Below are 22,526 nucleotides of genomic sequence, written 5' to 3' on the forward strand. Positions count from 1 at the left end.
TAAGGCTAACATATTCATACTAAAAGCCAAAAAAAAAAAAAAAATTCCATTTTGATTTCATGGGTACTTTAACGTTAATCAAAAAAGAAAAGACAAAGAGAAAATCACTCATTGCTCTTTAGTAGATTTATTATTAATCTAGGCCTATTTAATTTATACAATGAAGGATTTTTGAGGCCGGAATATTAAATTCCCTCTCTTAGAGGTGATTATACAACTTTGAGCTCATTATTATTTTTATTTTTTTAAATAAATAATAAATATTAAAAAACAGAACTTTATCAACTGAAAGCAATTAAATAACACTAGTCTTCACTGTATAAAATAATATAGATTAATTATATTGAATCTACTAAAGAGCAATTAGTGAATTTCTCTTTTTTTTGTTTGATTATCAAGTCCCCATGAAATCAAAATGGAAGTGTTTTTGGCTTCTAGTGTCTGTGGACTTTTTTTTTCTGTACTGAGTTTGTGGAAAATCTGCAGATTACAGTTATTCAAACAAACTGAATCAACTCTAAACTGACTTCAGCTAAATGTTGACACTATTGTCTTTTTAGAGCTGCTTTGCATCACTGAATCATTATTTCCCTGTTTAACCCTGTAAAGCTACCTTGCAACAATCCGTATTGTATAAAGCGCTAAATAAAGGCGACTTGACTTGACTTTATGCAGAAATCGGTGTAAAAAATGCTCTACAATCCCCCATAAAAGAAGGTTAGATAATGAGGTTAGTAAATGATTTTCTATGATTCAGTTACTAGCACAAACAGCAGAGCATGGCACTAAACATCAACATCATGGTTTGAATCCCAGGGAACGCAGCAACTGATAAAATGCATAATTTGTAAGTTGCTTTGGATGAAATTGTCTCTTAATGCATTAATGATAACTCTTAGAACGGTAAATAAAAAGTTAGCATGCAGTTTTTAAAGAAAAATATTTTTTATTAATAAAACAAATATGCCTAAAATTAATAAATGTAGCCTTTTTTATAAAAAATAAGTTATATAGTCTCATATTAAAAGTATTAAAATATTAACTAAATTAGACCATTATATCATCGGCAATGTCATGATCATTTGTTAACAAACAAGTATTCATTACTTCAATGAGCTCATTATATATGCATTAAATTATTACATTGTTTAAATTAATACATTTTTAGCGAACTGTGACTTTGTATTTCTGAAATACTTAACTAAGACAGTTACAGATCACTCTAAATTGTAATGTGGACTTTCTGTAAAGCTGCTTTGAAATTAGCGCTATACAAATAAACGTGAATTGAATGTCATAATACTAATAAATGCATAATGCATGTGCAAATATTTGAAAAAAATGTTATACAGACTAGTCTCATATTAAAATTATTAAAATACTATAACTAAATTAGACCATTATATAATTAACATTCTGAAAAGAATTTGGTGGTAAATGGCTAAATAAACATACTAAATAATGAAAAATATCTACTTAATGAAAAACTACAATAAACTTTAATAAACAACAAAGTTTACATTTAGGGTCAGGAGATACAAAATATAATGAACTACATTATAATATAACTAGCTACATATAATATAATACATAATATAAAAACAATAGAAGTCAATGTAAAGTCGACACCATTAAATAAGCAGCATGTGTGTGTGTGAGATTGTGATAGTGAGGTCAGGTGGCAGGCAGAGTGTCATCATATGGAGTGTGATTAGCAGGGAGTGAGTGAGTGACTGCGCATGCGCCGCGCCGCAGATCGTGAGCCCGGCTTGAAACGAAGAGGAAGCGCAGCTCTTTCGGCCTCTCTCTGCTTCTGTCACTGACAGAGGACGAGCAAACCTCCGTCCACCTGCCGTATTCTCTCACCGGCGGGACGGGGAACCGTGCAGAACCGTGTGGTCGTGTGTTTTTGGAGTGTTTTCAATACAAAACCTCCATGGAGTCTGATGGGAGGAGAGAGCAACTGAAGACAAACCTCAAACACTAGGACGGTCTAGCACGAGGACCCGAGGTAACACAGCTCATTTTAAACGCTTTAACATGTGGATTTACTGTGTTTTACATTAAATATTTTTTTCAGCAATTGACTTGGGTGTTTATAAAGGGGGGAATGTGGGTGTCAGTGGCCTCGTGCCGCTACGAAGCCAGCTGCGCAATTCAGCCGCATGAAAATAAAGATAATAAATACAGTGCCGTTGGTTATGAATCAGCTATTTATGACGGATTTTGTTAAGCAAATGTGGGTAATGCAACTCATACTAGTTCAGATCTGCTCTTGAGCTATTTAAACCCATACCTGGCTATGTAATAGCCTACATAGGTTAATGTGTTAATTATTCAAATTATTATTATGTGTTAGGTTTATGCTAACCTTAATATTGTGCATATAAAGCTATACATTCAGACCTTTTAGATGTACAGTATAGTCAATGAAGGGTTGGTTTACATAGTTTCAGCTTATAAGTGTTTACTAGTTGGCAGGTGAGTTGATGAGTAACTTGATAACATTTATTACACGTCATTGTGAAAAAACGTTGCATGCCTCTTAGCCTGTCTGTGGAGTCCCCAGATAAAAACATGAATACAATAATAATTAACATTTTTTGTTTGGTGTTTACACTCTAAAATTGTCAATTTTGTGTTTTTGTTTTACTTAATTAAGCCCAATCCAAAACAGCAATACTATTTTTTTTTTAATCAGAAACCTTTGAACAGTGCATGTAGCCTATACTTTAAGATCAGTCAGAAGAACGTGATAATTTGAAGGCAAAAAAATATCACTTTTCAGGTTACAGAAAGTGATTTATAACAAAGTATCTCAACTAATTGCCTCAAATGACTTGCGTCATTGTTTTAATACTTTCACCTTTATATTGTTCTAATTCTGTCAGAAATGTGTTTAAAGCAAAAGTTTAGGTGGGGCCTACATTATTAATATATTAGAATATATTAATATACTTTTATTATACATTATAGAGATAAAAGGAATACATTTAAATTTATAGGCACCGTATTGAATACTGAGCATTAAAAAATAGGGACTTCTATCAGTATCTAAAGCAGTGGTTCCCAAACCTGTCCTGAAGGCACCCCAACACTGCACATTTTCTTTGTCTCCCTAATCAAACACACCTGATTCAACTCATCAGCTTATTAACCCATGTGATAATGAGCTGATGAGTTGAATCAGGTGTGTTTGATTAGGTAGACAAAGAAAACGTGCAGTGTTGGGGTGCCGGCAGGACAGGTTTGGGAACCACTGATCTAAAGAACTCTACTGAGTATGTGCAGATGCAGAATAAGTGTCATAACTAGTGATTGAAGAGGAATAAGGTGCATCCCAATTTGCATACTTATGCACTTTTCTATGCTGCTTTTTAGTATCAATCAAAAGTGCAAGTTGTGTGTTCACACTGAAAAGTCAGAAAAGAAAAAGTGCACTTTAAATGCACTTAATTAAAACTACGTGTGCGCTCAACTGTCACAGCTTTCTTTACATAGCGGAGGAGAAGAGGCTTTTAGTCTCTAACTTTGAATGACAAAATAACCTTATAAATGAGAATTTATACTCAGTGTACAGGCCTTATTCAGAGCAGCGGTATGAAAGAGAGGCTGTGAGGGATAGACTTGCTGTGTTTTCAATGGCATCCGCTGTAAAAAAGCTGTATAAAGCTCTTAGATCACTTATAATTTTCCACTGCTCATGCTCTCTGGGTTTTTTTGTCTACTGAAATTTCTCTGAAAGATATGTTTTGCAGCGTTTTGTCAGCAGAACAATCCAGAAACACAGTAAAAAGCAGTACAACCCAATGAAGAGATGTAGCCTATGTCTATCCCTCACAGCTTTGATTCCCGATGCCGCTGCTGTGAATAAGGTCTAAAGTGCGTCATTTTTGGACAACACTGTATAAACCGTGTGTTCCAGTTGCTAGCATTCTCCTCTATATTATCTCAGGGTTAGGTTAATACTTGACTTGACATGCAGGGTTGGATTGTTGATTTGGTGTGTTTTAGTTGACAAGATTTCTCTCTCTCTCTCTTATCTAAAACCAGCTCTCCCACTATGGAGCTCAGCAGACTGGTGACGTACTGGACTGTATGTATATGCTTCTTGTTGGAATGTCGAGCGGACAAACCCAGTCAAGTAATCCCAGACCCATTACCAGCGGACAACGGTGTTTCCGGTGAGTATATCCTGGAATTACGCTCTTATATTGGGGAAAAGTAGCTGTGTCATCATAGATGAGAGCTGACGGCCATTTCTACAAACACTTCTATACACTTCTAAACGTTCTGTGCTTTGCAGCCCCCTTTGCCAGTGCCGTATAGACTTATTTAGAAATTGTATGGGGGTCTAAATGTGGCCCGGCTGAGAATAGGAAGGGAATGCATTCTCTGTTAAGCGCTGTGCTCAGTTGAGCTGTGTCAAATAAAGGTGCCTAGAGCATCATAGCGTGTACAATTTCTTCCGTAATGTGTTTTAGGCCCTAAAAAGGTAGTCCTTACTTAAGAGTTCATCTGGGTTTAACTTGAGAGAAGATTGGGATCTGTTGCTTCTTGCCCGGATGCCTGATCTATGAAACAAACCAGTGAAGAACTAACAAACATTTCTCATAGCTTTCCTGTTAGAATTTAACTGTGTTCTGATTTTGGCATGACGTTTATGTTAAAGGGGGGGTGAAATGCTATTTCATGCATACTGAGTTTTTTACACTGTTAAAGAGTTGGATTCCCATGCTAAACATGGACAAAGTTTCAAAAATTAAATTGTACGTTTGAAGGAGTATTTCTGTTCCAAAAATTGTCCTTCCGGTTTGTCACAAGTTTCGGAAAGTTTTTTTCGAGTATGGGCCTGTGTGACGTCAGATGGGGCGGAATTTCCTTATATGGGTCCTAAGGGCACTTCTATCGGAAGAGCGTGCGCGCGCGCACTCGTAGACCAGAGAGAGAAGAGAACGAAAGCAGTACCTCATCTAAGCGCTCTGCTCGGCTTTAGGGAAGTCAGTGTCACCAAAGAAGTGTGTTTTTGGTTGCCAAGAACAACCTGCATAGATTCCCAAAGAACCCAGCGTTGAGGGACCAGTGGATAGAGTTTGTTTTTCCTGAGCATCAACGGAGTTGTGCAAGACTGTTTGTTCCCTGCATTTCGTCGATGGTTGTTTTATAAACAAAGCCCAGATCGACGGATTTGCATATCGTCTAATGCTTAAGGATCGAGCAGTCACAATGATAAAGGTTCGCGGTCGTGCGTTGGAACTGGGCGATGAGTAAAACTGCTTCAAATGTCTGTGTTGTTAGCTCGGCGCGTTAGCACAGCTTTAGCTTCGCCCACACGGCCCGCCCCCAGCCGCTCGTTTTTTTCCGGAAAGACTCGGTACAGCCTATCTTTCTTTTATAAATATAATAAAACTAAAGACTTTTTGGAGATATGAAGGATGCAATACTACTCTATAGGTACTCAAGATTAACAGGAGATTGGGTGAAAATGAGCATTTCACCCCCTCTTTAAGTCATGGATAACCAGGAAACCACAATCTTTTTTAAGGGGCAAGTGAAAGAGAATTTTACTTGCCTAACCTGACAAATAGCCTGAATAAAACGTCAACAACCACAAAAACTAGGGAACCACCAAAAATGCGAGAATGATTCTGATTTTATATAATTTATTGTTAGTGGCGACTGAAAGTAAATAAGTATAATGTATTGACGGTAACAAAGTTGCGCTGTTGAGGCCTCAGTTAACATACTGCGGTAAATTAAGTCACTTACATTTTAGACGCAGTATGGATTGTTTTTGTTCTATTTCAGCAGTGAAAGTAGTTCCAAACAAAGATCACAGCAGAAGACCATAGCGCATCTCACAGGATCACTCAGCCGTGTTTGTTTCATTACTGGATGATTCAACGTTTTGAACGAATAGGTTGAGTCAAAGATTCAGTGACCCATTCATAAACAACTGCCTCTTGCTTCTTGAGTGAATCATTCGTTTGAACGAATATGACTCGCTCATTTAGACAGTCGGTCAACTGCCGTCACCTGCTAGCAGTTTAGTTTCTTCATGTTTAAAAGTATCATTTCCAACATTTCTTATTTTTATATTCAAAAGATATTTCAAACAATCTCATAACCTTATTTAATGCATTTGTGTTTTTTCAGTGTAATTGATTTAATTTGATTGATAACAGCCCTATAGTGTCTTATTATTCTAATTGAATTTATTGATCAAATTTAAGAATTTAAAATGAAAGATGAAGCGTACATTTAATAAGATTAAGAAGAAAAAAAATCCATTTATGAAGGTGAAAAAAAAAGCCCTTGGTATAAATATCATGTCAATGCTGATAGAACACTGATATTGCTTCAGAATAAATGTTCACAACACAAAAATACTATTTTTATTCCAGACAAAAAAACAATACACTTGTCTCTTATTTGACATATCAATCCACTTAACAAAGAAATGTCTGAAAATTGCTGAAATGTGTTGATTTCTGAAGGGTCCCGAAACTAAAGTTTTTGGATGTCTTTTGTGTGAGGTCCCATGAGATAGCATGCACATGTTTGAGGCTAAATCAACATTGCCAAATATTATTGGTATTTTAGTATGCATTAAAAAATGTCTGGGAAGTAGCGAATCACTGGATCGCTTAAATAATGAGCAGCATAAAATATGATTTGAGTTGAAAGTGGGCTTAATGAGTGCACTTACAACAAGTAGCGCTGTCCCACTTTTGGTGCGTTTAAGGTTTCTCATACGCAACAGAAATGGCAGCTTATAAGTCATCAAATTATCACACACAGTTTACTGTGCTGTCACCTTGTGTTGACATTGTGAAACTGCATGATTTGTAAAATATTTGTGGCATGACACACATAATATATTTTAATGCCCGTGGGCCCAACTTTAAACACCCCTGTTTTATAGTCATCTATTTGAGTAGAACAACACAAATGTTAAGTGGACAATTTTCTTAATGCAGTTACTGTTTATATTGCTAGTATTATTACATGTGAACCTGCTGATGTTAGCGTTGGGTTTGTGTATTATCAGTCATGTTCTGGCTGAATGGCTCTTGTTTAATTCAACTTGAAGATGTAAAAGTAGTGCTTTACAATGAATAGCGATGGCCTTCTGGTGGTCTTGCTTTTTCCGTGTTATGTTAACAAATCAAACCATCTGATCTTGATGGCATAATGACATGAGAGCCCTTTTGGAAAACTGCCTAAAGTCCACAGTGTGTTTCAAAGCTTTTGTTGAGCTGGAATAGATCCCAGTCATGAGGTTATACTACACCATTCGGTTACTGGCTGAACGAGTTGTACTGTATGTGCTCACTCTTTTTCACACTAAATTTCGTGCTGAATTGACCTGTAGAGAGTTGCATGTAACTTTGCAAAGTAGTTTCTAGGGCTGTCCTTACTAATTATTTTGGTAGTTGAGTAATCAGACGATTATTTTGGCGATTAATCGAGTAATCAGATTTTTTTTTTGTAGTAATAAAAACAGACCTAATCAAACAATAGCCTTTAAAATTACTTAAATGCATAAATAAATAATAACATTGAGGCAATAAGTGTTTCAAATAAAGTATCAAAATCAAGTAATTATATTATAGTTTTATAGAAAACGCTGTTAAAATACATAATATAACATACATAATATAGACAATCAACTTATGTGCATTAGGCTATGTATTATAACAAATGCCTGCAGAAGGGGGCCAACATTCTGGTGAACACTTTACAGTACTGTAGATCAAATCCTGGTTTAATATTGGCCAAACAATATTTAATTCAAATGTTAACTAAAATCTTTAATATTTGGCAACTTCTTTAAAATAGAAATGCCACCGCCACTGTTATTTATTTTTAATTAGAAAATGTGGACATAAAAACATGCAATCTCAGAGCGAGGGTTTAGACTTTTATTTTGAAGTCGCATTGAACAGTTTGCATACTTAACATATGATGTATTCTCTTGGGTTTAAAAATGATTCACCTTACAAATCTGGTGAAATGGCGCACATTGCGTTCCCAGATGAACGTTATAAGCAATCCAAACTCAGTTTTAATACACGTGCAGCCTTAGAAAATGGTCTAATAATGCGGTTCATGGATTCTCTTCAATGGAATGCGCACCTTCCTGCATTTTGCCGGTTACTCGACAGAGGTAAATTGCAATCGAGGATTTTTTTTAAATTGAGTATTTGAATTTAATCGTGACAGCCCTAGTAGTATCACATTAATTCCATGTGGTGTCTTGAGATTGTTATTTTGTATCTTTTAATACATTTTTGTGTTATCATTTTTTAGTGATAAAGATATTTAAAATCGCAGTTGGTGTTACTTCCACTTCATTCATCACACTGGGAATGAAAGTTCAAGTCGAGTGCATTGCATTGTGGGATAGAGTTACTTGCACTCACAGTGTGCACTGTAATACTGCACAATCTGGTAAAGGTAGTAGATAATCTGGGTATCCCATACAGATAATTTGCATACTTTGCACGCAGTTAGTGTAGCAAATTTGCATGTTTTTTCAAATTCGAACATTGCCCTGTTCTGTGTCCGATCGGGGTAAAGTATTTCACATGAAACTGGTTAATGTAAATATTTCATAAGGGTAAGTGCACAGTGCGTCTCCTTCCTGGCAGTTTATAATGTATATTTTGTGGTTATTATGGCATATTAAAGGTGAACTATGCATAATTTTAGTCACTCTGAGTAAACGTGTGTTGGTTAGATCTGTTCGATTAATTTTTTTTTTTGTTTAAAATAGTTCACATTCACAATTCTTAATAGACAACGAAACAAAATAACAAATAGCATGTAACATGTTCTGACAAAATGTTAATTGCTGCAGTTTATTTATTTTTTTTAATTGATTTGAAATCAAATAAAAAGAAATTGGTTTGAATGCATGATTCTGTGACTCACTCATAAGTTACTTCAGTCAGCATTTTTGAATGAATCCTTTGAATGATTGATTCAATGATGAATACATTTAAATCACTTGTCGCCACCTACTGGTGTAACGATGTAATTGACAGTCTTTTGAAGCAAATACTGTTATTTATAGCAAAATTTACTCTATTTTGATCTACCGTAGACATCAGTGTTTATATCCGAGCTATAAACTTTTATCCCAGTACTTCTGTGGTATGAATTATTGTAAGACAGAAATAACAATACTGTGTGGTTTAAAAGACTGTTTGTGAATCTGTTGCATACATATACAGCACACATACACAGTAATCGTTAATCAAAGGAATGCTGAAATATTATTCGGGGTGATTTTCGTCAATGTCTACTTAAAAATTGACCTCAATCATGTATGGGTGTTTTACAATGCTTTAATAGCTGTATTCATTAAGATGTTTTTACTGTTTTTCTTATTCTTTGCATCAGGAAATTTTTATATGTCACTATTTAAAAAATTTCGAGCACACTGAATTTGACAGCATTAAAATACCAGGCCGAGTTGCATGATCATTTAGAAAGATTTTTTTTGAGTGGCTATTATACTAGACAGGAAGAAGACATAAGTATTAAGAAGTAACTGAAATTAGCCTTAGATAATAGTGTTGTTCTAGCTTTCCCAGCACTTAATAGGCACATGGGAAATGTGGCAACTTTGCCCTTTTTCAAATTTGTTCACAAGCGTTTAAGGAAGTTTGGGGTTGCAAGATTTCCTGTTCTTTTTTTCCTCTCACCATAATGTGGCTTCAAACTCATGACAAAATTAACATCAATTCATGAGCAACCATTTGAAATGTAATCTACTGACACCATCAATTATATCTGGAGGAAGCCATACATTGTGTTGTCTATGAGCAAAATGTTTGGGCAGTAGGTTTTATTTGAAAATAAATAAATAAATAAATTCTGCAAGTAATCAAAAGTGATCATAAATACATTTATAATATGCTACAAAATGTTTCTATTTCAAATAATGTAATGTAAATAGTAAATGTAATTCAATCAAAGAATTTTGAAATGTATCAGTTTGCACAAAAACATTAAGCAGTTTCAACATTAATAAGAAATTCTATTTTCTTATTTTTCAATAAATTGAAATAGAAAACAGTTACAATGAATTGTAATAATATTTCACAATATTACTGATATTTTTGCTCAAATAGATGCAGCTTTGGTGAGCATAAGAGAATTCTTTAAAAAAACATATTAGCCTCAAATTTTCGTGTAGTTGTGTATTTCCTAAAACTGCAGCTCTTATCCAGCCCTTATTAAACATCCTCCCTATGACCAAAAACTCAAGGTTCAGCGGCGAGCACCTGTACCCGCCATGCCTCCACGGGCCTTGATCTTTGGAACGCCCTGTCTGTGTCAGGTCTGATAGAACCGCACCGCTAGAGCTCAGTGTCTCCTGAGGCTGCTGGTCGCGCTCCACAGAGCAAACAACACTGATGCCACTGGCCTGCTTTTGTTTGCAGCCCTGTTGGAGAAGACAATGTACCATGAGCTCCATTTGGTGCACTAGTTGTCAGACTCCCCCCAAAGATCTGTTATATAACAGCAGATTGACAGAAAATAACTTGTGGTTTGCTGTCTTCTCTCTTTCTTTCTTTTAGAGATGCATAGGTTTAGGTAATCTGTTATATGAAGTTTGTGATGCAGGTTTATAATGACTATCCGTTCTGTAATAAAGGGGACTGAAGCATTACATAACACTGTATTCACTGAACCCTGATTTGATAGAGCGAGCCATGTTTCATACAAAGGCGCTGTCTATGGCTTTGACCAGTGCTTTTGATCTTAACCCTGTTCTGGTGATATAAAGTACACTTTATATAGCAAGGACATCAGTTTGTAACCGAAAGCCTGGAAGATGCTCTACACAACAGTATGCGAACACATTGCAAGTGCTCTGTCCCATTGTATGTTCTTGACAAGCATTCTTATGATGCTATGTGACTTTACTCAGGGAGGCGATAGTTACCTGGCTGTTATTCTGGTAGCTAGCTATAAACATGTCAACACTTTATAAACTGTTGCTCGCCATGACTGTATTAGACCTAAAATGCAGAACTGACAATTTCCGCTATTTTCTGTTGTGGCAATTTGGCGAATGCAATGCATACTTCCTATATGATTTGCGTTGATGATGTATCATGATGGAATGCAATCAAGCTTTTGATTTCTTTTGCTAGGGTAGAGTATGATTTGGACCTAAAAATTAAAATGATATAGTGATGATAATCATTTTTATTAGCGGTAAACCTGTCATTTATTTCAATTTCTGCATCAGCCGATCAGTGTTTCTGTTTGGAAGCGGGGATTTTATTTTGATAGCGCTGAGAACACCAGCACTGTAGGGCTGGGCGATATATCGCATGACATTGTTAGGCGCATCTCGTCAGTAAAACCGGTTCCTTGATTAGTAGTAAATCGCCATCACCTGCTTTCAAATGAAGCGACATTTACTACACAGAGCCGTAGTTCACTGACAAGCTGAGCCATATCGCATTAATTATCATAACTAGGGATGTCAATTTTCACAAATTCCTATGATCGATCGTCATTTAAATTAACGATCAATTAATCGATTAATCGTTAGCCGTAATACTGCGATATGCGTCTACTGCAGTGGCTATGGCCAACAGCATGACAGGGTGTGCAAATGCACGCTATAATCCTCACCAAATCAATGAGAATGGTTTTAAATATAAATAAAGGGCTAATAGGATTGTAAAATGTTTCGATGTGATTGATAATTAAATTAATTATTTAATAATCAAATATAACTACTAATACAACGTGTCACCAACGCCGCCTCATATGCGCTTAGAATGTGTGACTGTTGTGGACGCACTCTTCCTGGAACAACTGCACGCGCTGAATGAATCTGCTACCGTTAAACTGGAGCACTTTGCTAGCACGTTATTTATCTAAAAGAAACGCATCCTATATGAGATTAATCAGATATATTAAAAATAAACATAATATTACAAATTATATCTGCACAAAATGACGCAAATTCATGCACAAGTGAACTTGAACTAAGTTAACATTACGTGCTATTCATTCAGAACTACTCATGTTGTGGACGCGCGCTTCCTGGAGCAACGCGACACGGCAACTAAACCCAAATAATTCACAATGTTTTATTACAATATTGTTCTCTTTATAATGTTATGTAATATTACAGTCCCAATAGTCATTATTAGTCGTGCACTGCCGTTTGAGCTGCGCGCGCTGAAGCTGACGCTTTACTACAGAGTTAATTCTTAACCAAATGCATCCAATATGAGATAAATCAGATATAGATAGGCCTACACAAAATAAAAAGTATTACAACTTACATTTGCACAAAACAAAAGGCTGCGAATGCACACGCAAACTTATAGTCATGATGAAGGTGTAAAATGGTCCCAAACATAACTCCGGCGCGCTCGCTTTACATGTTTCGCGGTTGAGCAGCGCACACGCGCATGAATACCTGCTTAATCGATGATCGATAAGTTTTATCGATTAAATGTATTATCGACAATTAATCGATCGTCGATTAATCGTTGACATCCCTAATCATAACACTTATTTTCCCACTGATATTCCTCTGACCTTTTCTCTTTTTGTAATGTCTCTCAACCATCTCTCTTTCTACAGTATTTCTTCAAATCTCCCTCTTGCTCACTCTCTCTCCTTCCGCATCATGAGTTGACACGCCCCCTGTTGCTAATTGGCTATTAGTGTGTTGTGGTACTCAGTCTGATCCACTTTCAACAGCGTTTTTTTTCAGAAATCACTTACTACACCTTTAAACCCTTGATTTCAAACTATACTACACTAAATCCAGTTGGCCACTGTCATATTCATGTCATTTTCACAGTGTGTTGTACGTAAAATCAGTGTTACCTGGTCTAAATTTACAAAAAAAAATATGATTCCCAGTTTGCACAAACTTACCAGATTACTGGTAACAGAGTGCTCTGTTGGTGACAGTGCTTACATCCTTTTTATTCACTTTTTTTTTTTTTTTACACAAATTTCTTTATATGTGAAAAATACTGTAATAGAATTACAGAATCAAGTTGCCATAATCTACTGTATTTATTTCTAGTTTATTAAATACCAAGTAAACAAAATGCCATCATGGGAATAAATTACTAATAATTTTAAAATGTATATTTGACTATTACTGTTTTTACTGTATTTTTACTCTATTCAAATAAACAAAGCCTTGGTGAACATAAGAAGCTTCTTTCAAAAATAAAATAAATAAAAATGATTTGTTTTGTTTTGCAATTGTTAAAAGCAATTGAGAAATGCAATTGAGAAATGTATAGGTATTGCTCAGTTTCTTATAGTTTGCTCAATTTTTGTTGAGTAAAGCATGTTATAGCCTATAAGATGATGCATTTAATATCCTCAAAGGTTCTAGTTCATTATACTTGATAAGTCATACATTTCAGAAACCAGATATGATTCTCTTCATGTCCCTTTACCATCTACCAAGCCTTCAAGGTGACTTTGATAGACTTTATCTTGCCCAATCCCAATTCTCTGTCTTACCCCTTCCCCTTAGTTTTGCACGTTCATATGGATAGCCCTTACTCTCACGTGAACGTGCAAAACTAAGGGGAAGGCCCTTACTCTCACGTGAACGTGCAAAACTAAGGGGAAGTGGGAAGGGGAAGGGGTAAGACAGAGAATTGGGATTGGGCCTTAGACTTCTCTGTGTTTTTGGAGCGCTTTAAGAGAAGTCTTCTCTTAGGTTTCGAAATGGCATGCTTGTGTTATGAAAAGACAGACGCCAAGGTTTATTTTTGGAGCTCATGGGTCTTTTGGACAGGTGCCTTTGAGTTATAATCCTCTGATATACACAAACACAACCGGATATATCACAGCCTACATCAGACTCCCTAGTACCACACACTCTGATCTGATGAAGTTCCCACTTGTGAATGTTCACACAAACTACTTCAGGTTCTCTCACTGCTTTGTGCAACACACGCCATAGCTTTCTTAGCCCTCAGAACCTCGAGTGTGGTAACACAACAGCTGTACAGATTTGTATCCTAAAAATAGTTGCTTGCTAGTTTTAGTTAATACCACAGCCAGGTCTATTTTTAGCCCCCCCTCATAGTTTGAGCTGGAAACCTCTGCGGACACAGTGGGATTTTAGGACAGCTGTTTGGAAGCACCTCTGAATTCTAAAATTGGATCTGGTGCTATCATTTTGAACACAGACAGTCTTCATTAGCACACAATGTTCTCATTAAAGAGTGCTTTGTGTAGTGGTGTCAACAATAATCGATTCGGCGATGCATCGCAATGCGGGGCATGCACGATTCAGCATCGATGCGGCAAAGTGCCATAATCGATTATGTCACTGTTTTAGGGGTGTAACGGTACGCGTATTCGTACTAAACCGTTCGGTACAAGGCACACATTTTCAAACCGAACGGTTATTTCAAATGTAAGCGCGTCGCGAGCGCGCTCATAATGTAGACGCATGGCGCGACCACAACATCAAATGGCAAACGCAATGTAAGCGGAACGAAACTGAGCTACTCGTGACGGACTGTTTATCAGTTTGGACCAACGCAGCGCGAGCCGATCTTATACTAGGCTACACAACGCTAAGAGATCCAGTAAAGAAAGCATTTGAACTCGCCACTAAAGTAATAACATCGCTGCGAGATCTAGTGAGAAACATTCACATTTCTCCGTTATTAACGGATCAAACGGCGCTGACGTGGAAACCAGGAAGAAACATTGTGACACGAATAGTGTCCACAGATCTGCAATATTCGCCATGGATTTACTGTAGTAACACTAACTGAAACTTTGGAAGTTTGGCAGGAATTGTAGTATAATGCTTTCAAGTAACATTAAATGTCGGATTTATTTCGACATTATGAATAACATTGCTGCCCTCAAATGTTAATCTGAACTAAAATAAACATTTGTTTATAAGCACAAAATATTACATATAATTTTTTCCAAGGAGCTGTTTTGTTTTATATGCTCCTAAGAAGAGTCAATTATAGCTCCATCATTGCTCAAAGAAAAAAAAATTCATACTTTATGATGTTAGCTCTAATAAAAAAAGAATTAAAAAAAAAATCAAGGAAATTTCTCTGGCATTTCTTTCTTTTTGCTGTATCGAAAACGTACCGAACCGTGACACAAGTGTATCGTATTGAACTGAACCATGAATTTTGTGAACCGTTACACCCTACACTGTTTATTTTCTGGCCTTGAGTAGGACAATAAAGTTGAAATTTAATTTCAAATGGTTCTCAAGCAGAGAGAAGAGAACCATTTCTCATTCAAAGCACTGAAAGCAGTGATTTATGCTTTCTTTTTCAGGTTTGAAAAAGCCATATCCAATACCCTGTACCATTCAATTTTATTTTATTTAATGACATTTATGTCAAAGATACAGGAGAGTGATAATACACACATAGCAGCCAATAAAATCTGTTGTTCAATATCTGACTGCTTACAGTATTGCCTCATGACTGATGAAAATTTTGCCTTGTTGTGTGCAGTAGAATTTTGATGCATCGCAATGCATCGTAGAATCGAATTGAATCGAACCGTTACCTGGTGAATCGTAATCGAATCGAATCGTGAGGGCAGTGCCAATGCACACCCCTAGCTTTGTGACCCCTGGACAGTTAAATTAACTATCACTACAGCAACAGTTCATATTGGGTCTTTATCTCACCTTTATTTCCAAAGATTGCTTTCTCTGTTTGATGCGATCCTCGATTTGAATGCGCTAGTCCTCAATTTAACGCTAATAAAGCCTCTAGGAATGTGTGATGGCCAACTGATTGTTGGTTTGACCACTAAAACAATGACTAAATAGCTAGTGGTTATCATTATCCAATAGCCTGCATGGCCTTGGTTACATCATAGGAAAGGACGTTGTTTCAAAGAAAGAGTAAATGATTATAGTTTGATTAAAGATCACGAAGATCAGGAACATGCGTTATAAGAATAAATTAGGTGTTTTTGGCCTGGTTTGTTTTAGTATCTTGCTAACTGTGACTCTTACTTTTCTTCAGAGCTTTGCCGCATCGACGAGCTGCTATGCCTGGACGAGATCGCCATCCTCAGTTTTGAGGCCATCCGAAGCATTCACAAGCAAATGGACGACGATGCCAATGGAAATGTGGATGTTTCTGAGACTGATGGGGTCAGTGAATTACTTTTAAAGCTGATTCTTAAGTGGCTAACATTTGGTTAACGAGGCAGTTGATGTACCTTTGTTCTCTTTTAAAGTCAAGTGTTTGATTAATTTCTCATAGCATTAACATTCAAGTCAGCATGACGGTAAATGAGTTATTGCGGTAGGTTAATAGAACTCTAATACTTGTCACCGCTTGTGACTTGTGTGTCATTTTACATGTTGTCTGTTCATTTACCCTAGGGGCTGCAAGAGTGACTGCCTTGGTTTTGGAAGTATTTTTAAAATATATTTTCTCCATAGGCATTCAAGTCATGAACCAAGACAACTATCACTGAGATTAATCAGAAAATTACAAACTTTGTTTTAAAGCATACAAATATATATATATATATATATAGCTTAGTGCTGCATGATTAATCATAGCGCAATCGCGATGTCAAGCCTATGCGATTATATGACGCAAAATGCTGCGATTTTATGAAATTAATAAATGCATGTGTGGACATGACAACCCATTCTTTCTGAGAGCTGTTTGCCCATTTTCTACACCACTAATAAAAAGAAGACCAGTACGTTTCAGTTTAGGCAGTGGCACGTGTGGTGCGTATGGTCACATCGTGACTTTTTCTTCCGGTGTGCAGCGCGGAGAACGGGTGAAGATGATGCCGAGCAGACGGTCACTGAACTAGTGGCCAGAAAAAAATTCTACCTCTGTTATATGGCGACATTTTGGCTATAAGTTAACTGAGCAGAGAGAGCAGGGCTGCCAACTCTCACTCATTCAGCATGAGACTCCGACAGACAAGACAGAGCAGGTTACTTATGATAAAAAATAAAAAAAATAACATGTATCTACTGTTAGGCTACCTAATATTTATCCAAATGAATCGATATTGAATCAAGATCGAAATTTGAAAAGACTGTGCCATTTAGTTTTTGTTGCTAGTTTGAGTTGAGAAATACACATTTCAGCATTATCACTAATCTGTGTGTGCATTTTCCTTGAGAACCAAGCAAGTTGACTCATGAAACCATTTGTTTATTATATTGTAATCGCATATCGCAATTGCAATATTGACCTCAATAATCGCAATGACATTTTCCCCAAATCTTGCAGCCCTAATATAGCTGTTTAAAATATAAAAACTATATATATATGAATAAACTGATTTTTTTTTATTAGGGAATTAAATACCCCATGATGTATTGCGTAATGTAAAGGAGAGTACAATAATACTATTGTCTTGAATTGTTTATTTTTACTCTTATAATGACAATTATAGATTTATTGTCTATGCTCTCGGCCCACCCTGCTACATACCACTGTAACGTTAATAAAACTTGAATACATTAGCTCATCCATGGACACGATTTCTTTTAATAAATGATTTTACATACAGAAAATAAATGGGATTTTTAGAGCGAACAGTCATAGCCTCAAACAATCTCTCTTGCTATTTCCCAATCAAACTATGACGAAACAAACAAAGGTGACGAGAAACGCAATCAATCAGGATGAAAGTGAAGCACAATGGCATAAAGCACGAAGTCAATGAGGCACGAAGGCAGTGGATGAGTGTTTGGGGTGGTCCTTTCCTTAGCAGATTAGCAGAGGTAACGCCCATCTGGAACACAACACAGCGAGATCGTAAACACACGAGGATAGTTGTATAAACACTAAATATCTCATGGTCTTAGCACAAGAGTATCGTGCTCAAGTCAACTGCATCCTTCCTTCCTCCTCTAAGGATGTCTGTAAATAATAAGATTTGGCTAATTCATCCTGTCTAATGCTCTTTCCAATGGTCTGGGCTTGTTAAAGCATTAGCACACGATGTGTTTTATCAGCATGTGTGACACAGTTCAGCAATGTGTGTCATGGTTGGTGTTATCTTGCTATTTGTGATGCAAGATGCAGGAAACCAGAAACTACTATGGTATTCTGAATCAGGTGGTCTGAAGAGGCCACAACCGCTAGTGTAGACCCATGTGGAGGTGTCTCGCAGAAATAATGCTCACAGGGTCAGCCTAACCTGTTACTAAATAAAACCACTGATTATAAGGGATAAAAAGAGAGGAATTTCTAGTCAAAATCCACACTTGTGCATGTCATCTGCACAAGCTTAGAAAATCGTCATGTTTTTGTCCCTCATCTTAAAGAACTTTACCCTACTGGTTCTGAGGTAATGCAGTTGTAAGCATTCTGCCACCTAAGGATATGACGTGCAGAATAGTCTTATGACTGGACGTAATTGTGCTACTAAGTTTCTTTACAGTTATCATTAGTCACATCTCAGATGTCATTGATCCATTCCCAGGAGGCTTTCAGTAACAAATAAATGTGAAGCAGTGGTTTCACAACTATTTAGGAGAAATAATAAGTCAGGATGGTTATGATACTAGTCCAAGAACCAAATTATCGATTTGTTTATCTAGATGTTTTCTTGTAATAGTTTAGATGCATTCATTTAGCTTGCTATGTAATTTCTATTGGACCATTTGCATCGTATTCACATTATTTTTAACATAAATTGAATGTGCAAGGCTTCTATTATCAGCTGCTACTTTATTTTAGCTCTGCTGCTTGATGCTGCAAACCTGTATTTATGTTTCAATCCTTTATCATAATCGTAATCCCACGGGTTTATAGTTTTACTGTTTACTTCCACTTGTAATTCTTCTTGTTGTTACCTAATGGATTGAAAAAACCCTGTCAGCATATACTTTTATTAAAATTTCTTTTGAAGTGACATTGTCACAGCCATACACTTTTTAAAGGGCACCTATTATGCCTCCTTTCACAAGATGTCAAATAAGTCTCTGATGTCCCCAGAGTGTGTATGTGAAGTTTTAGCTCAAAATACCCAACAGATAATTTTTTATAGCATGTTTAAATTGTCATTTTTGGGGGCTCAGAAAAACACACCGTTTTAGTGTGTATCCCTTTAAATGCTAATGAGCTGCTGCTGTCACCCAAAGGGCGGAGCCTCACGAGCTCGCGCTCAGAGTCAGGACAATCTCATCTGATAATATCAAAACAGAAACTCTCTGTAACGCTGTTCATTTCGACCAGAAGTCGGACAATAATGCCCACAGAGCCAGAGATTATTTGCTGTATGGTGATAGAACAGGTATAGTTTAGTTTAATTATGGTTATAACTAATTTGTCATCTGCTTTTATCCACTATTAATACAAGCCTGCTGTAGCAAAACCCGTCCGAATGATGACCAAAATATACTGATGAGTTCAGTGAAGTTTATTGTACGTCACACAAAAGATGAAGCGTTAGTTTTACTCCAGATAATCACTGTAAGAGCTAATAAACACAGTGCGCATAAAAGTCTTATCCATAAACTCTCTCTCTCTCCCTTTCATTGTCATCAACATACAGAGCGAAGTACACAAGACACTTGTTACAACCAACCAACAGTAAACAAATATTACACACCTTTTCAGTGGGTGCTTAATAAACTGGTAAACTGTTTATCTGTAAACGACTCGATGAGCTGTCATAAAGTGCGCGCTCTCACTTTCATCTCTGCCAGTAAGGTTAGTCCTGTCGCTCCTCTGGAGACTGTAAGCTGGATCACGAGAGCAGTTGTACTGATCCATCTTTGAGTAACAACGGGAGTAAATGAAGACTGCTATGTTCATTCTTACATCAAACAACAACACACCTCAATCGCTTAGGAGACATTCTTGTCTACAGCTGCTCAAGCGTCGAACAATGGCGGACTCTGTGTCCAGCTCACTCAGGGCGGGTCTATGCTCAAACTCCAGTGTCAATCAACAGTCGTGGGAGGGGCCTGTGCAATTCTACGTCACATTGGGCCGAATCTGAGAACAGCTCATTCTGAGACGGTGCTTATGATTTATTGAGATTGTAAAAAAAACACTGGGTGGATTTTTATCATTCTAGGGTGGTTTTGCTCACACACTGCCAATGCACATTTATGTTCAAACACCATGTAAAAGTGAATTTTGCATAATAGGTGCTCTTTAATTGTTAAATTACATTGCATCTAGTGATGTTTTTGAGCATCGTGCCATTAGCACTTTAAAGCCTACTCTATCATATTTGAGCCATGAAATTAAGGCCTCTAAATTATGCACATGATCAAAACTTTGCTGAAATATTTGTTGTACACAATCTTCTACCTGCCTTCTGGCCCCTTATTGATATGTCATACTTAGTAAGTAAAAGGCCTTTTAATAAACGAAATGAATAACTTTTATATTTTTAGTACGGCTGTTCTTTTATTTTAAAAATCTTGATTATTTTGGTCAATATTGAAATCAAGCTAATTAAACACTGTTATTGGTGGGAGATATGATATGAGTATTTCATGATATGAGTAATTTTAGATATCAGTAAAAATTTCACAATTATCGATAGGCTTTTTCAGCGATAATTAAGTGGCACAATAATCGTTTTGTCTCAATTATCTAGTTTTCATAATCTTTGGAAGCCAAAATTTAAATTGAAAATCAATTGATTAATCGCACAGCCCTAATTGTTAGTTAGCGTATATTTCAAGATTAACATTTACTGGACTGAAGCAATTTAAGTTTACGTAATTATCCATACAGTAATTTTTAACACGATTTTTCAAAAAAAATGTCAAATATGACACAAGCTTTTGAGGAGCATTTATTTGTACATCTCGTAATCATTATTGTATTGTATTGCATTGCATTATATGTTTTGCGCCCCACCCCATAATTAAAACTACAGAGCTTTGGTAAACTCAGCAACTAAATGTCTCAGTAATGATATTTATATTATGTATTTTATGCAATTATTCTATGCTGTTTTAAAAAGCTCATTGATTTACAAGTTATCAGAATTTAATCTTACTTTTTGGCCATATAAATAAAATCTGCACCAAATTGAATATTTTTATTTTTACTCCATATTTTACTATCATAGCCTACTATATGAGCTGTAAAATCCTGATGTATAAAATATGATACAAACATAAATACGTATGTACTTAAAAAAAAAAAAGCTTAAATATTTTGTCTAAAGGTTAAATAAACTGTACCATCTCAAATTAGATTATTTCATATGTTACTCTTTACAGGGTTAAGTTTGTCAGGTACCATTTTGTTATTAGAATTAGTTTTTATCAATTATGTTTCACCCACATCGAGTTAGCTTAGCCACTACAAATTTGAATTACCCCACCAGTTAATGTTGAGCAACATTAGCCAGCTCAAAACCGCAAAGAAATTCCCAACAGGCCAGGCCTGTTCATTCTCGCAGCAATAAACTCACACATTTGCCTTTTGTACCATCTCTCTTTTATGAATGATGTCCAACATGATACTGCTTGTGATTGTGAACCGGTGGCGGTTTGCCCAAGGAAAGCCAGTCACCGTGTTCGTTGGGTGTCGTTTTGGAAGCATACGCAGCGGAGCAGAGCCTGCCCCTTCCTGGCATCCTTTCATTCGAGCGATATGTTGTGTAGGCGTTCTGTCCTGCCGCCTCCTACCCTTCCCGAAGCAGCATCAAGGCAAATCTGGTGGAATGGCAACCACAGATTTGCAAAGATCCTGGTATTCTTGTGAGAGTCCAAAATTTTAAAACTATGATTTGATGGCATACGATGCAGTTTGCAATCGCAGAATTAAACCGTTAGATTAGGTTGCGCTACTTGCTGTGTTTGTTTCCACACCGCATAGACTGAGTGCTCGACACTTGTCTTTGAGTGGGCATGTCGAGGAATATCTTGGCCTTTGTCTGAAAACCATGACTCATTTGCATTTATAAAGGCATGGGAAAGTGACAGCGTTTTCAGTGATATTATGTCAATAATTATTGCTGCTGTGACATGTTGTGGGGGGAAAAAAAGCCATTCGTCTGTACATGTCTTGATGTGTCAGTTGTAACAATGTGGTTGACAAATTTGATTTCTAGAAAGCAGGTGTGATTGGTCTCCATCTAAATATTTACACATTTATGACAAATCTCTCACAGTGGTTGCAGTTTAACCACAGTTTGAAGCTCTTTACCATCTTAAATATCCCTTGAACTGCTCTCTAACCTTCTGTTGCGTTATGTTGTGTAATCAATGTTGCCATCTGCTGTGTCTGAGCAAACTGAGCCTTTGCTCCGCTAGATGTTCACAGCACTCGACGGCATTAATACACACAGGATATCTTAAAACATTACGTCTGTAAGATAGACTTTGGTTTGGCTCTTAAATGTTCCCTAGGGTAAACAGTTTATTGTCATTTGAATTAAGTTCTGGTCATTTGCTCATAATGGGCAAACAAACTGTCATTTTCAGTCCAGTGAGTTTTGGGTAGGGCTTTCCGCCATGGAAACCAAGTGACCGATAAAGTGCAGAATTGCTT

At 36.6% G+C, this 22,526-nt stretch overlaps 2 protein-coding genes across 5 annotated transcripts in view; one reads left to right on the plus strand and one right to left on the minus strand.

Annotated features, from left to right (window-relative positions):
* The window catches only part of chrna10a (cholinergic receptor, nicotinic, alpha 10a), a gene marked incomplete at both ends in the record, with an annotated part of 388,237 nt that overhangs the window by 24,817 nt on the left and 340,894 nt on the right, over positions 1–22,526 (minus strand). The window lies entirely within an intron of this gene.
* Positions 1,663–22,526, plus strand: part of stim1a (stromal interaction molecule 1a) — a 56,137-nt gene continuing 35,273 nt past the window's right edge. For all 4 annotated transcript variants that reach the window (XM_081370106.1, XM_081370108.1, XM_081370107.1 and 1 more), the window contains exons 1-3: positions 1,663–2,011; positions 4,054–4,184; positions 16,041–16,171. In XM_081370106.1, coding sequence (XP_081226232.1) covers positions 4,064–4,184; positions 16,041–16,171 — 252 coding nt within the window. In that variant the 5' untranslated portion in view covers positions 1,663–2,011; positions 4,054–4,063. The remainder of the gene's footprint in view (positions 2,012–4,053; positions 4,185–16,040; positions 16,172–22,526) is intronic.

This window comes from Scardinius erythrophthalmus (assembly GCF_964197995.2).
Source record: "Scardinius erythrophthalmus genome assembly, chromosome: 7".
Classification (NCBI taxonomy): Eukaryota; Metazoa; Chordata; class Actinopteri; order Cypriniformes; family Leuciscidae; genus Scardinius; species Scardinius erythrophthalmus.